Source organism: Podarcis liolepis (assembly GCF_965112155.1).
Source record: "Podarcis liolepis genome assembly, chromosome: 4".
Lineage (NCBI taxonomy): Eukaryota > Metazoa > Chordata > Lepidosauria > Squamata > Lacertidae > Podarcis > Podarcis liolepis.
Window position 1 is genome coordinate 33,638,976 of NC_139558.1, and position 13,897 is coordinate 33,652,872.

A 13,897-nucleotide genomic window follows, 5' to 3' on the forward strand; every position below is an offset into this window, starting at 1 on the left:
CAGAATCGTGGCAGCATAAAAGATTTTGCAAAAGAAAAAAGGTGAATTAAGTAAAAGGCACCTCCATTTTTATATATCACACCCACACACCCACAGGCTTCTAAGCCAGCTCTCCGACAAAGGTTGAAGCAAGGAAACAGAGTCTGGGTCTGTGCAAAAAAGCAAGCTTGTGCAAATGTACCTTGTGTTTTGTGACTGCTAGGCAAAGTGTTACGGGAAGAGGGTTGCCCCACCCCACCCCCAGAGATTTTTGTTAAGTACGTTTTCCAAGGATTTCCTTTAACCTCACAAAAGGCTCTATTCATAGAAGAGTATATATTTCAGTGTAGAGAACTCTTGGTACCATAACATGCTTCCTGTGCAGGGGCCCCCAGTCCTGTGAAGAAGGTACAGAGCACATTCAGCTTAGATGGGGAAATCTGTATAAGTCCAAGAACATCTCAAGAGTGCTTTGGCTCCCATTCTCAGACACAGCACCCGGGGCTCTCCACTCAAGGAAACCTGAAATGTTTATCCAAGAAGCCCGCTCGCCCTTCCGGTGAGGCGGCATTGCAGCACGGCGGAGGCTCCTATAGGACCTGACGGGGAGATCCAGGGTCAGTATCCGACCTGGGTAGGCAGAGGGAGGGGCATAATGCCACCATGCAACCTATCAGAAGACCAGTCTAAGCCTGCCTCCCAGATTGGCCAATGGTGGAGGGGCAGGCTTGGACGCTGGGCTGCGCTTGGGGGCAGGCTTCACAAAACAGGAAGGCCTCCCTCAAGTCAGAACGTGGTCTGTATTCAGCGACACAGAGGGGCAGCTGCTTTTTGTGCAGAAGTTCCTTGGTTCAATCCCTGGCAGCTCCAGGTGGGGAAGGGAATGTCCTCTGTCCGAAATTCTGGAAAGGTGCTGTCAGTCAGTGTAGGCAACAATGAGCTCAAAGGGAGCAGCTTTCTAGGCTCCTGCCTCCCGAGGCATAAGTAAACTTCAGCCTCTAATGGTAAAGGGAAACCCACTGGGGAGGCCTAATAATAATAATAATAATAATAATAATAATAATAATAATAAATAATAATAATAAATAAAATTGTTGTTGTTGTTGTGGTTGTTGTTGTTGTTACCCCACCGATCTGGCTGGGTTTCCCCAGCCACTCTGGGCAGCTCCCAACATAATATTAATAATAATTTTTAAAAGCAATAAAACATCAAACATTAAAAACTTCCCTAAACAGGGCTGCCTTCAGATAGTTACTTATTTCCTTGACATCTGATGGGAGGGCGTTCCACAGGGCGGGTGCCACTACCAAGAAGGCCCTCTGCCCGATTCCCTGTAACCTCGTTTCTCGCAGTGAGGGAACCGCCAGAAGGCCCTCAGAGATGGACCTCAGTGTCCAGGCTGAGCGATGGGGGTGTAGACGCTCCTTCAGGTATACTGGGGCTGAGGCCATTTAGGGCTTTAAAGGTCAGCACCAACACTTTGAATTGTGCTCAAAAATATACTGGGAGCCAATGCGGGTCTTTCAGGACCGGTGTTATATGGTCTGGGTGGTCACTTCCAGTCACCAATCTAGCTGCCGTATTATGGGGTATCAACTTTATGAGGGTTCGTTCACACTCTGCTTGTTCCATGCTTAGAAAGCGCAGGTCCAAGCACTTTTCTCATGCTTTCAAAGCATGGGACTCCCACTACTTCCCCTGGGAAATCCCTCTCCTTACCCCTGAATCAAAGCAAATGTCAATCCACAGAAAACCCACACAGAATCACAACATTGCGGAGTTGGAAAGGGACTGTGAGGTCACCAAGTCCAACTCCTTGCAATTTAGTAAACCTTTGCCCCAATGTGACTTGGCCGAAACAACAACAACAAAAGGTATCTCAAGCAATATGCGCATAGTTACCTGAAACACTATAATCATGGTCAAAAATAAATAAACTGCAGCTTTAATTGGAGGCAAATAGTTTCCTCTGGGATCCGGGACAACAAAGACAGGCTTCTTTTTGTCACCATATTGCCAGACCCAGACTCCATGACCTGGGAGAGAAAGAAATAGAAAATTAAATATAAGAGAGACAAAGTCGACGGGTTTGCAGAGTACACCCCCCCTCCCAAGCTAAACCCTATAAATTAATAAACTCCTGCAGCCAATCGGAAGCCACAGAAGCCACGTCGGACGTTCGGTTTCCAAAGAATGTTCACAAACTGGAACACTCACTTCCAGATTTGTGAAGTTCGGGAGCCAAAACGTTCGACCGGCAAGGCGTTCGACTTCCGAGGTACGGAAGTCCCTCTTTATTTATTTATTTATTTATTTATTTGTAAAATTTATTTATTTATAAAATTATAAGGTATATTTTACAATAAAGAAATCTCTGTTCCCAAAGCATCTAATTTAGTTGAGCAGAGCTGGGTCTCAAACACAAAGTTAGTTACGCCGGCTGTCTTTGTTCCAATACATGAATAATCAGAATTATTTATCCGTATTTATTTTCATTGTTATTCATTCCCTGCCTTTTAATTATTATTTTTTACACCTTATAGCTAAAAATGGTGGGGACTTACCAACGGCTGAAAACAAGCACATCACAATAAGAATGAGGACACACCAAAGGACATCGACATTCATTTGTCTTTCGAGCTTGCTTCGCTTGTAACGCGGCCCGCTGTTATTGAGAAAGGCTTTCGTCTCGTGCCCTGCCGAAAGGAAGGTGAATGCCATGATGGTGTACACACAATCATTTTGGGGGTGATCAAAAGGAACGGAGTGTAAAAGCACAAGGTAAAGGTTAGCAGCCTCTTACCGGCATAGATGACTATTCCTGAGACTTCTTCTGTATTTCTAATCGTACATCCCCGCAGCAAAAGGTTTTCTTTACTCAGCGCAACCTTTTTGCCACTTCTATGCACGCTGCAAAAGCACAAGAGATATCAACTTATGTATACGTTTCATAACTGCGGCAGAGGACTTGTTTCATTCCTTACCAACCTATAAAAGGCAGGAAAATCAACCTTAGCATCTTTATAATCAATTTACAAACAATAATCAGGGATTTCCCATTCCATCTCTTGCCTGTTGTCCTTCAATGGAATTTCACAAAGCTTTCACATGGAAGTTTTCTCCCCTCTTCAGTAAAATTTAGAGTTTGAAAATGAAGAGAAGTTACTGCTTTTTAACAACTTTCACCATAATTCCTACGGAAGAGTTTGCAATACATCTATATTTCTCTAGGAAGTTATTTATATATTGCCTTTTGGACCTTTAGAAACTCCCAATGTTTACAACATTAAAACAGACAACTCAAATAAGTAAAATGAACTATAAAAAGAGCAATTAAAAGAAACCCGTAAAACCAACCCACAAGCAGTTGGAAATTAAAGTAAATAAAATGTGGAAGAGATGCACCTTAACCATCTAGTTCAAGAGCATCAATGAAGAGGCTTATTATTATTATTAAGATTTCTTACCAGCCCTTCACCATAAAGTCCTTGGGCAGGTTGCAGCAATGTAAAATACAATATTTATATCAGCTACAACAATTTACAATCAGAATAACAGAGTGGGGCTAGCAAAGGACAAAAGCTATACAATGAAGCTGCCAAATGCATCTCAGTGGGGAGGAAATTCCACAGCTTAGAGGCCACTGCAGAGAATGCCCTGATCTGTAGCAGAGCTCCCAAAGGGGTATTCTTTGCCAATTTTCACACCCAAGACAGTCCACGGGAAAAGAAAGGATCTCTCAGATATTTGAGAGGCAGTCCCATGGTCAGGTGCCTCAACTGAGAAGGCCCTGCATGAAAAGGGTCATTTTCCCTCACAAAAAGCAACAACCCCTTAACGACAATCTCCAATTCAATAAAGTATTCCCATTTTACAGGCAAGGGGGACTGAGGCAAAGGAACAACTATCTTGATCCAGAGATAAAAATGGCATTAAATGCACGGAGCTAGAAACAAAATTCTCCCATTAGAGTCTGCTTTTTGGCTCTGACAAAGTTAATTGTCCATTGGGGGTGGGAAAAGAAGACATTTGGAATCAGGTCTTCCTATACCTTTCTCAAACAAGGTGATAATCAGTTGAATACACTTTTGTTGTTGTTGTTTAGTCGTTTAGTCATGTCCGACTCTTCGTGACCCCATGGACCAGAGCACGCCAGGCACTTCTGTCTTCCACTGTCTCCCGCAGTTTGGTCAGACTCATGCTGGTAGCTTCGAGAACACTGTCCAACCATCTCGTCCTCTGTCGTCCCCTTCTCCTTGTGTCCTCCATCTTTCCCAGCATCAGGGTCTTTTCCAGGGAGTCTTCTCTTCTCATGAGGTGGCCAAAGTATTGGAGCCTCAGCTTCAGGATCTGTCCTTCCAGTGAGCACTCAGGGCTGATTTCCTTAAGAATGGAGAGGTTGGATCTTCTTGCAGTCCATGGGACTCTCAAGAGTCTCCTCCAGCACCATAATTCAAAAGCATAAATTCTTCGGCGATCAGCCTTCTTTATGGTCCAGCTCACTTCCATACATCACTACTGGGAAAACCATAGCTTCAACTATACGGACCTTTGTCGGCAAGGTGATGTATCTGCTTTTTAAGTTGCTGTCTAGGTTTGTCATTGCTTTTCTCCCAAGAAGCAGGCGTCTTTTAATTTCGTGACTGCTGTCACCATCTGCAGTGATTATGGAGCCCAAGAAAGTAGAGTCTCTCACTGCCTCCATTTCTTCCCCTTCAATTTGCCAGGAGGTGATGGGACCAGTGGCCATGATCTTCATTTTTTTGATGTTGAGCGTCAGACCATATTTTGCACTCTCCTCTTTCACCCTCATTAAGCACTTAGTGTGCAGCAATTTCAACAACTAGTATTGTGTTGAGCGCCATGCCTAGGACTAAAAGGCACACTGGTGACTCTTACTGGAATGGAGCAAGTGATTTGAGTGTGTGGCTGAGAGGCTAACATACACCCCAGTGCAGCACTCTTCTCACTGAATCACAAGGAGTTGGGACGTGAAATAATACAGAAATGGACCGCAGTGCATCTTATTATTATTAATCATTGCCTAGATCATGAAGCATTTATATAGCCCTTCAGGGTGCTCAAAGTCCTAGGCTGCGCAATCTCATTGTAATCCTTTCTGTAGACATATAGGGTAAGTCAGCTATTGTGCACTTTAATGCTTTCTGCCTGGCAATACCTTCCCGATCACCATCTCTACTAGGCAAAATGATAAAAGGCACTCTGACACTAGGGAGACTAACTCAATACATCACAGAATGGGGTTTCATGAGTTGACTCGTGTTGAATGTAGCAGTTCATAAACCTGCCGGTTGCAAAGAACCCAAAGCCCTGTGGTAGTATTTATGGTTTTTCTTTATTCTAAGTATCTGTGGAGCTTTACAGAAATAACAACAGCTAAAAGGATAGGTTCCTGTCTCCAAGTAGCTTGCAACGGAAATTGCCAAGATTGAAACAGAAAACAGAGTGGGAGGAGACACTCGTGTGGACCGACACAGACTTTCCCTTCCTAGCTCCATAGCACGGCATCTGCTGTGCTCTACGTGGGGCAACCTTTGAAGGAAATGGCAACTAATGCAGAATGCGGCTGCCAGACTGGTGACTGGGAGAAGCTGCCATAGCACCGTTCTCAAAGGATCTACGTTGACTCCCAGTACGTTTCTGAGCACAATTCCAAGTGTTGGTGCTGACCTTTAAAGCCCTAAACGGCCTCGGCCCAGTACGCCTGAAGGAGCATCTCCACCCCTATCATTCAGCCCAGACACTGAGGTCCAGCTCCAAAGGCCTTCTGGTGCTTCCCTCATTGTGAGAAGTGAGGTTACAGGGAACCAGGCTGAGGGCCTTCTCGGTAGTGGCGCCCGCTCTGTGGAACGCCCTCCCATCAGATGTCAAGGAAATAAACAACTATCTGACTTTTAGAAGACATCTGAAGGCAGCCCTGTTTAGGGAAATTTTTAACGTTTGCTATCTTACTGAGCCGTCTTCCCCTGAGGGTTCCCCTGGAGGGGTGTCCTCAGCTGGTCCCTCCTACCATTCCTCTACACGCAGTCAGTCTATGAAAGACCCCACTGTCTGACTCAGTATAAGGCAGCTTCCTATGTTCCTAATAGTCTGCTATGGGTATTTGATATGACACAGTGATTACAGGGCACAAGAAAAGCCTTGAGATCATGGCAGGCATAGGACCGCCTATGACTCAAAATGATGTTTATGGAAGTCTAAACATATCATTTCCTAAAATCTCACCATGGCTAACGGAACAGAAGAGGTAGGCTGCTGGTTGTGACCCCTTTGTCCCGAATGCTTGACTGGCACTGTTTGCAGTTTGCCCGTATGCCTCTGCTTCTGAGTGCAGAGATGGCAGATATCCCAGTACAACACTGATGACACCTGCTATTTGCCAGGTAAGTTACACAAGCGAAAAGGAAAAAAGCAATAAAATGGGGGAACTGATCACAATCACTTTCAAACCATTCATTTGACTTTGCAATTGCCAGTTGCATTTATTTATTTTCATTAATAATAATAATAATAATAATATTTTAAATGGAAGGGAACCTTACTGAGCAGTAGAGAAATTACCCCTAAGAAAGGAAACATTTCTCCCATAATCAATGGATACCCTCTCTCAAGGAGGATACAATTCTGGGCTTGGGCTCTGGAAATGAGTGATTTAATCATTAAAAAGATACAACAGGTGAGTTTGTGATGGATGCCTTTATCACATGGTGACAGGCCTACTAGGTTCAAAAGAAACACAGGTAGGTTGTTAAATAGCAAGTCATGATGGAGGAGTGAGTGGTTATGACACAGGCCAGAATTTGACGACATTGGGAAACGTAGCTGGGACGCACTGGTAAAAAAATTCTAGGTTGTTATTAAAATCCAAGGTCTTAAAGCCATCTGCATGCATGAGACAATGGAGTTTCTAGGAAGAAGGATTTGCTGGGCAATGGAAACATTTTGGAACAACACAAACCTGTACTAGACAGACAATGTCACTTGAATGCAGTGGAACCAGATTGCTAGGGTTTAATATCACAAATGCTGCAAACAGGAACATTCTGTTCTGTATAACTAAGGGTGAGGGTATCAGTGTTTCAGGTCTACAAAGCAGTAATAGTGGTAAACATGGCACAGTTCACACATCACAGTAAACCATAGCAAATGGTATCCCATGAATACATCTTTCTAGGCTGTTGTCTCCTCCCACTACTAAGGACCCCTGGATGGTTAAGTCCGGTCAAAGGCGACAATGGGGTTGCAGTGCTCATCTCGCTTTCAGGCCGAGGGAGCCGGCATTTGTCCACAGACAGCTTTCTGGGTCATGTGGCCAGCATGACTTAACCAGTTCTGGCGCAACAGGACACCGTGATGGAAACCAGAGCACACGGAAACGCCGTTTACCTTCCCGCCACAGCGGTACCTATTTATCTACTTGCACTGGCGTGCTTTTGAACTGCTAGGTTAGTAGGAGCTGGGACAGAGCAACAGGAGTGCACTCCATCACGGGGATTCAAACCGCCGACCATCCGACTCGACCAGCAGCCCCAGAGGCTCAGTGGTTTAGGCCACAGTCCCACCCGCGTCCCTTTCCCACTAGTGTATGGAGGGAACAAACCATGACCTGGTAAGCCAAGAACAAACCTTGGTTTCAAATTGTGGTTTGAGGGAAACAAATCAGGATCCCTGGTTCATATATGCTGCTAAGCCAGGGATCATGCTTTCTGCGCAGTGCTCCCTCTCGCTGTTCTGGCTTCTGGGATAGCCCGCGAAGCCTCCTCAGGACAGTGGGATGAAGGCTCCCTGTGTCCTGAAGAGGCTTCACGCGGCTAAGCCAGAACAGCAAGAGAGAGCACTACGCAGTGCTCCCTCTCGCTGTTCTGGCTTCTGGGATAGCCGCGCAGCCTGCGTTCGCTTCATAAGACGGACACACATTTCCCCTTACTTTTTAGGAGGGAAAAAGTGTGTCTTATAGAGCGAAAAATACGGTATTCTTTTCCTTATTTATTGTAAGCTGCAAAGAGAATTTTATAACGCCATAAGTAAATAAAATGTTAAGTACTGATGGGAAAGTGACCAAATGCCACCAAATTCAATATGTCTTGCAAGCAGAAAGTTGCCCAAAGAGTTGAGGAGAATAAATTCCAAGAACGGAAACTTTTTATCAAAAATTGCTCCCCACAAGATTGTGCTTGAACTGACTCACAACATATCAAACATATTCAGAAAGAATGGCCATCACTTAGTGTTAGAGCAACTGCTTCCCACACAAAAAGTCACAGGTTCAATCCCCAGTAACTCCTGGGAAAGATAAACCAACCCATTTAAATAAATACAAATAAACTCCACTATCCACTCCAACAGCTCAAAACCAAGCAAGAAGCTGTCTCCTGTGGCAACTCTGGGAGCAGAGAGGGTGCTAGACACGAGGGACCCTTGATTTTATCCAGCATGGCTGCTCTAATGTTAAGAATATCACAGAGGTCTGATTTTTTGACACAGGATTGAAATAGTCTATGAAAAGACGGATGCTAAGCCTCACCCAAGAATTTAAACAGCTTTTCTCCATTCTCTCTGCTGATGTCAGATAATCAGATGAACAGGAGTTGCAATCCCCTCTTAACAGGTTTTCCATGTACATTTGTATTTTTTTTAAAAAAATCTTCCCAAAATGGTTTTGGCTTTGCTTCATAATTTAGCACCCTCACTGTAGCTCTTGTTTAATTCATCCAGCGGCCTCAGGTTCCGTTTCCACCAACTACTGAAACACTTTCAAGTTTTAAGCCTTCCCCAAATGCGACTCGTATCCTTTTGTGCTTTTTCCTGAGCCGCTGATGGGTACGAAGATGTAGCGAAAAACACAAGTCACGCCATCAGTCACATGTTCACTACCCCCGTCAAATTCATTTCCATCACAACCCTCTCCTCCCATAAACGATTCATAAGACTCGCGAACTTCACTATGCAAAGGTTTGACAGCGCAAGCCCATACATGTCTGCTCGGAAGTTAAGTCCTATTAAGTTCGACGGGCCTTACTCCCAGGTAAGCATTCAGAAGATTGCAGTCTAAACCTGCAGGGCAATCCTTAATCGTAGATGAAATTGCAAGGGTATACTCACATGAAGCCTCGAAACCTGCTTAAGTCGTTATTCGGCTCCTCGCATTCAATTAGGCTAGTAAACTTCAACGGGTCAAATTCAGAGTCCTGGAGCAAAGGAAATAACAGAAGCAAGCCGTTAGCAAAAAGCTTAACATGCACAAATTGTTTTAGGGACGGTGCCATCTGCCCACCCATTGGACCAGATAAACCTTTGGTTTGATCCAGCATAGCTGCTCTTCATTATGATCCTCTGATATTTATCCAGTGGTACCTCGGGTTAAGAACTTAATTCGTTCTGGAGGTCAGTTCTTAACCTGAAACTGTTCTTAACCCGAGGTACCACTTTAGCTAATGGGGCCTCCCGCTCCCGCCGCATGATTTCTGTTCTCATCCTGAAGCAAAGTTCTTAACCTGAGGTACTATTTCTGGGTTAGCGGAGTCTGTAACCTGAAGCGTCTGTAGCCCGAGGTACCACTGTACCACTTTCCCATATTACCCATCACAATAAAGGCAAGCAAATTATCAATAAAATATCATACTGATTCTATAAACAACCTGTTTGAGATTAACCAGTAAAGATGTGTGTGTGGGGGGGGGGGACCTGTGGCTCTTTCTGATGTTGTTGGGACTCCAGCTCCCATCAACCCCCAGCCATCATGGCCGATGGTCAAGGATGATGAGAGCTGTAGTCCAGCAACATCCGGTGGGGAGAGGGGAGAAAGAGTTTGGCACACCTGCTGTAAAAGAAATTGATCTGTAAAGCACCACTTTTTACAGACAAGAAGGTACACAACTTCACCATTTATTTGCTTCTGTCCTTATAAGCAGTGATATGGCTGCATTTTTTTTTTAAGGATTCATCATGGAAAGAGACAGGAGGGAGATGTTCCTGTTGTAGTTCCCCTTCGCCAGCTTCGACTTGAGTAAGCAAGGAAGTAAAACCTGTGTGGCTACTTTGCACATTATACAGTAGAAGCACTAACGCGTACCCACAAGTACCCAATCCTGCTCACTCCCTGCCGTAAAGCCGCATTCAAAATAAAAACAACCGCCACCATTATTTCTGGTTTCTGAAAAATGCCCAGGCAGGCTGAAAACGTTTAAGATTATCGCTGGCAGGTTTCAAGTTCAAGCAAAAAGACAAAGTGCAATCTGGGAGAATATAAATCAATACGTTGTCAATTATGGGGATGTTAATACAAGCTTTCTGAAAATATAATCAGGCTTTCTTAATTGCTTCATGCTAGCTCAGATAAATTAATCCTGTACAGTAAATTAGGCACATACAGTAGGATGCTTCTTACCTAATTAACATTTAAAATTCTCCTTGATTCCCTAACTAATTAGGCTCAAGCTGGCATTGGCACCGTCTGCATATCCCGAACACTTACCCGTTATTATAAGGTTTTATCATTGGACTTTCACGGCAGAGCAAATACCTCTTTTGTTTAAACATGGAGATTTAAATACTCCATTCTTTCGGCAGCAATCACGCTAATTAAGAGCCTTTCTGCACGATCAGGTTTCTTTCTGCGCGCTGGTGGGGCGGGCGGGCGGAAGATTTGCCCACAGAAAATGTTCAGTTGTTTTCAACTTTGTTCCACACAGTTCTGATGGTAACTCTGAAGGTTGCACTTCTATTGAGAGAAAATTCCAAGAGGGCCAAAGCATAACATTTGGTATGTGGGGAAACATGCTATTTCCCATAGATAAGGCATTATTTGGTCTTGCAAATGATGGTCTTGCAAAACAGCCGTCTTCTGACTAAGATTCCTTTGTATATTTGTTAACTCATGGTTCAATTCTGTTGTCTTCTGGTATTAATCTGTACATATTTTTTTTTTGCAAGTTTCTCATAGTTTTACATGTGATGAAGCACGATGAATATCACATGCTTTGTCTGCATAATTCTATGTATAAATAACAACACTGGTATTGTACACGGTACAAAACATATATTATTATGGTTGTATTCCATTATCATCAATTTATTAATCACTTTCTAAGCAAATCATCTCAAGGTGATTTACACATAGTTTTATGCACTTCCAAGACTGAATGTGTATGTGTTTTTACATGCACAAACAGCCAAGAACTACACTGCTACATTTGGAGAACTGTGAAGGCCACTGAACTACAAAAATCAAGTTCGTAAACTTAAAGTACAGATCTGGTCAATTTGGTATCCCTTATAATTGCTGTGTGGGTGCCGTTACCCAAGTACCATGGGTGTCTATTTGATAGTATTTCTCGCATCAGTACCGATGGAGGGGAGGGATACAGTTTCTTCCTGAATTCCTGCATCATTTTCTGCATCTTACAAGTTACGGTTGGTTCATGTGCCTGTCTGAGTCCAAAGTATTCTCAATGACTTGAAAAAGAGCAAGCTGTTGTCTTTTGAACTGCGCCTGGGTGTAATTTGCACCATGTCTTTGCACTTTTTGGTTAACAGCCTGAGCTCCTCAGAATCACAGAATTGTAGAGTTGGAAGGGAACTTCGAGGGTCATCTAGTCCAACCCCCACAAGAATCCTAACTAAAGTATTCATGACAGATGGTCATCTAGTTTCTGGTTAAAAACCTCCTATGAAGGAGAGTCCACCACATCCCAAGGGAGTCTGTACCACTGTCGAACAGGTCTTACGGCCAGAAAGTTCTTCCTGGCGTTAAGCTGGAATCTCCTTTCTTGTAACTTGAATTGACTGGTTTGTGTCCTACCCTTTGGAGCAGCCGGAAACAAGCTTACTTGGAGGAAGGGTGGAAATTAAAGTGATAGGTATGTGCATAGATATGCATCTGTATGTGTTTGTGCATAGCTATATAGATGTATAATTAGGTAAAAGTAAAGGGACCCCTGACCATTAGGTACAGTCGTGACCGACTCTGGGGTTGCGGCGCTCATCTTGCTTTACTGGTCGAGGGAGCCGGCGTACAGCTTCCGGGTCATGTGGCCAGCATGACTAAGCTGCTTCTGGTAAACCAGAACAGCGCACAGAAACGCCGTTTTCCTTCCCGCCGGAGCGGTACCTATTTATCTACTTGCACTTTGACGTGCTTTCGAACTGCTAGGTTGGCAGGAGCAGGGACCGAGCAACGGGAGCTCACCCCGTCGCGGGGATTCGAACTGCCGACCTTCTGATTGGCAAGTCCTAGGCTCTATGGTTTAACCCACAGTGCCACCCGCGTCCCTTATGTATAATTAGGTGCTTATAATTCTCCCCCAAATTATTTGGAAACATTCCTACCAGCAACCCCCCCTTTTTTGCATGCAGTCAATGCAAGAACATTGACACGGCAAGGCTCCTGCTTGCTGAAGTATGATGACAAACAAAGCAGAGCATCACTCTGATCAGTGCGAAGTTGCATTTGTGCTTGCAAAGCAGCAAGCACTGGCTAATGTACTTGCTCACTCGTTGATGAATAAGAACCCCCCTTGTCAAAACAGTGTCAGCATTCTGTATCCGAATGGTAGGCAAAGAGAGCTTTCATTTCTCAAAGAAAGGTGGAAATCCAATTTCAGTCGTTTGGGAGGGAGCTCCCTTCTCCCTTTCCTGGACTCCCCCTGTAATTGGATTCTCTCACCCTCAGATGGCCTCGTGGATGCATTTTAACGTAATTTATAACAGACTGCAACCACGTAATCAACAGAACTGAAGGCCTTTCGTTCCCAGATGAGCTGATGTATGACAATTACGCGGCAAAGAGAGAGAGAACATTTTACAATGCCGATAAGTGAGCCCAATGTAATTGCTTTCATTGGGCCTTGACAGTTTTCTTTTGCAAGGAAGACTTCGTCTCTAGATAGCACACTGATATAAATATATATGTATATAAGAGAGTTGCGCTTTGTTGGCATGTGTTCCTGGGAGAAAGGATGCGCACAATTGGCATCGAACATAATATATCTATCCTGCGCCGGGATCAGTCTCTTGTTTGCTGAGTTCAGCAACCGCAATGAGCCTTCTGTTTGATTAGACTGGCCTTCGGAAGGAGGACTCTCTGCTCTCTCAGGGGTTTCCTCTTGAACATTTGTCAAAAGTATTAAGACATTACTCGCCCCCCCCCTTTACAAAAAGTGCTGAACGAAAAGCTGAGATGAGATAAAGCAGTTGCTGCTAACTCAGGCACTTCCTCGCCCTCCACGGTAATAGAGATTAAAAAAACCTTCGCCCTCCCCTACAACTAAGATGAAACAGGTACAAAGCTAACTTTTTCTCTTTTCACTAAGCAAATAGGATTATGTATAAATGTTAACTCAGTGCGACTGGGAATTCCTTTAAAGAGAGAGAGATAGAGGGAATAATCCTCTGCCACACTTGTGAAAATAAACTCTCAAATGCTCCGTTCCAGATGTCCTGTGCATTCAGCATTCATTCTGATCGCTTGGTTGCACCAATGTCATCTTCCCAGTACATTTCCCCAACACTTTATCGCAAAAAATAAATAAATATGATCTTAAGTGGGAGTGGTTTTGGTGCACAAGACCTTCAAGTCAAGTTTGAACGTGAAACCTAAATTTGGTGGTGTGTGATTGAATCCCACCTTACAGGCAGAGGGTCGGGCCCTCTCAATATTGTGCAGCCTGTGGTGGGCTCCACTGGGCCTACATGCAGCTATGACAGACCCCACCAAGCCTTCCTAAGACTGTGACAGGCCCTGGCGGGCCTTCCCATGGCCCTGGCTGGCCTAGCTGTGACCATAGTGGGCTCTGTTGGGACTCCTCCCATCACATGACATCACACACGTGTCACATGCATGACATCACTCACACACACACGCTGGGCCTCCCTAAAGTTGGGTGGAACCCGGCCCAT

At 44.3% G+C, this 13,897-nt stretch overlaps 1 protein-coding gene across 1 annotated transcript in view; it reads right to left on the minus strand.

Annotated features, from left to right (window-relative positions):
* ATP10A (ATPase phospholipid transporting 10A (putative)) overlaps positions 1-13,897 on the minus strand; it is a 125,682-nt gene that overhangs the window by 41,111 nt on the left and 70,674 nt on the right. The window contains exons 4-7 of the mRNA XM_083501628.1: positions 9,104-9,189; positions 2,784-2,890; positions 2,545-2,676; positions 1,813-2,016 (exon numbers count right to left, since the gene is read on the minus strand). Of these exons, the coding sequence (XP_083357754.1) occupies positions 1,813-2,016; positions 2,545-2,676; positions 2,784-2,890; positions 9,104-9,189 (529 nt within the window). The remainder of the gene's footprint in view (positions 1-1,812; positions 2,017-2,544; positions 2,677-2,783; positions 2,891-9,103; positions 9,190-13,897) is intronic.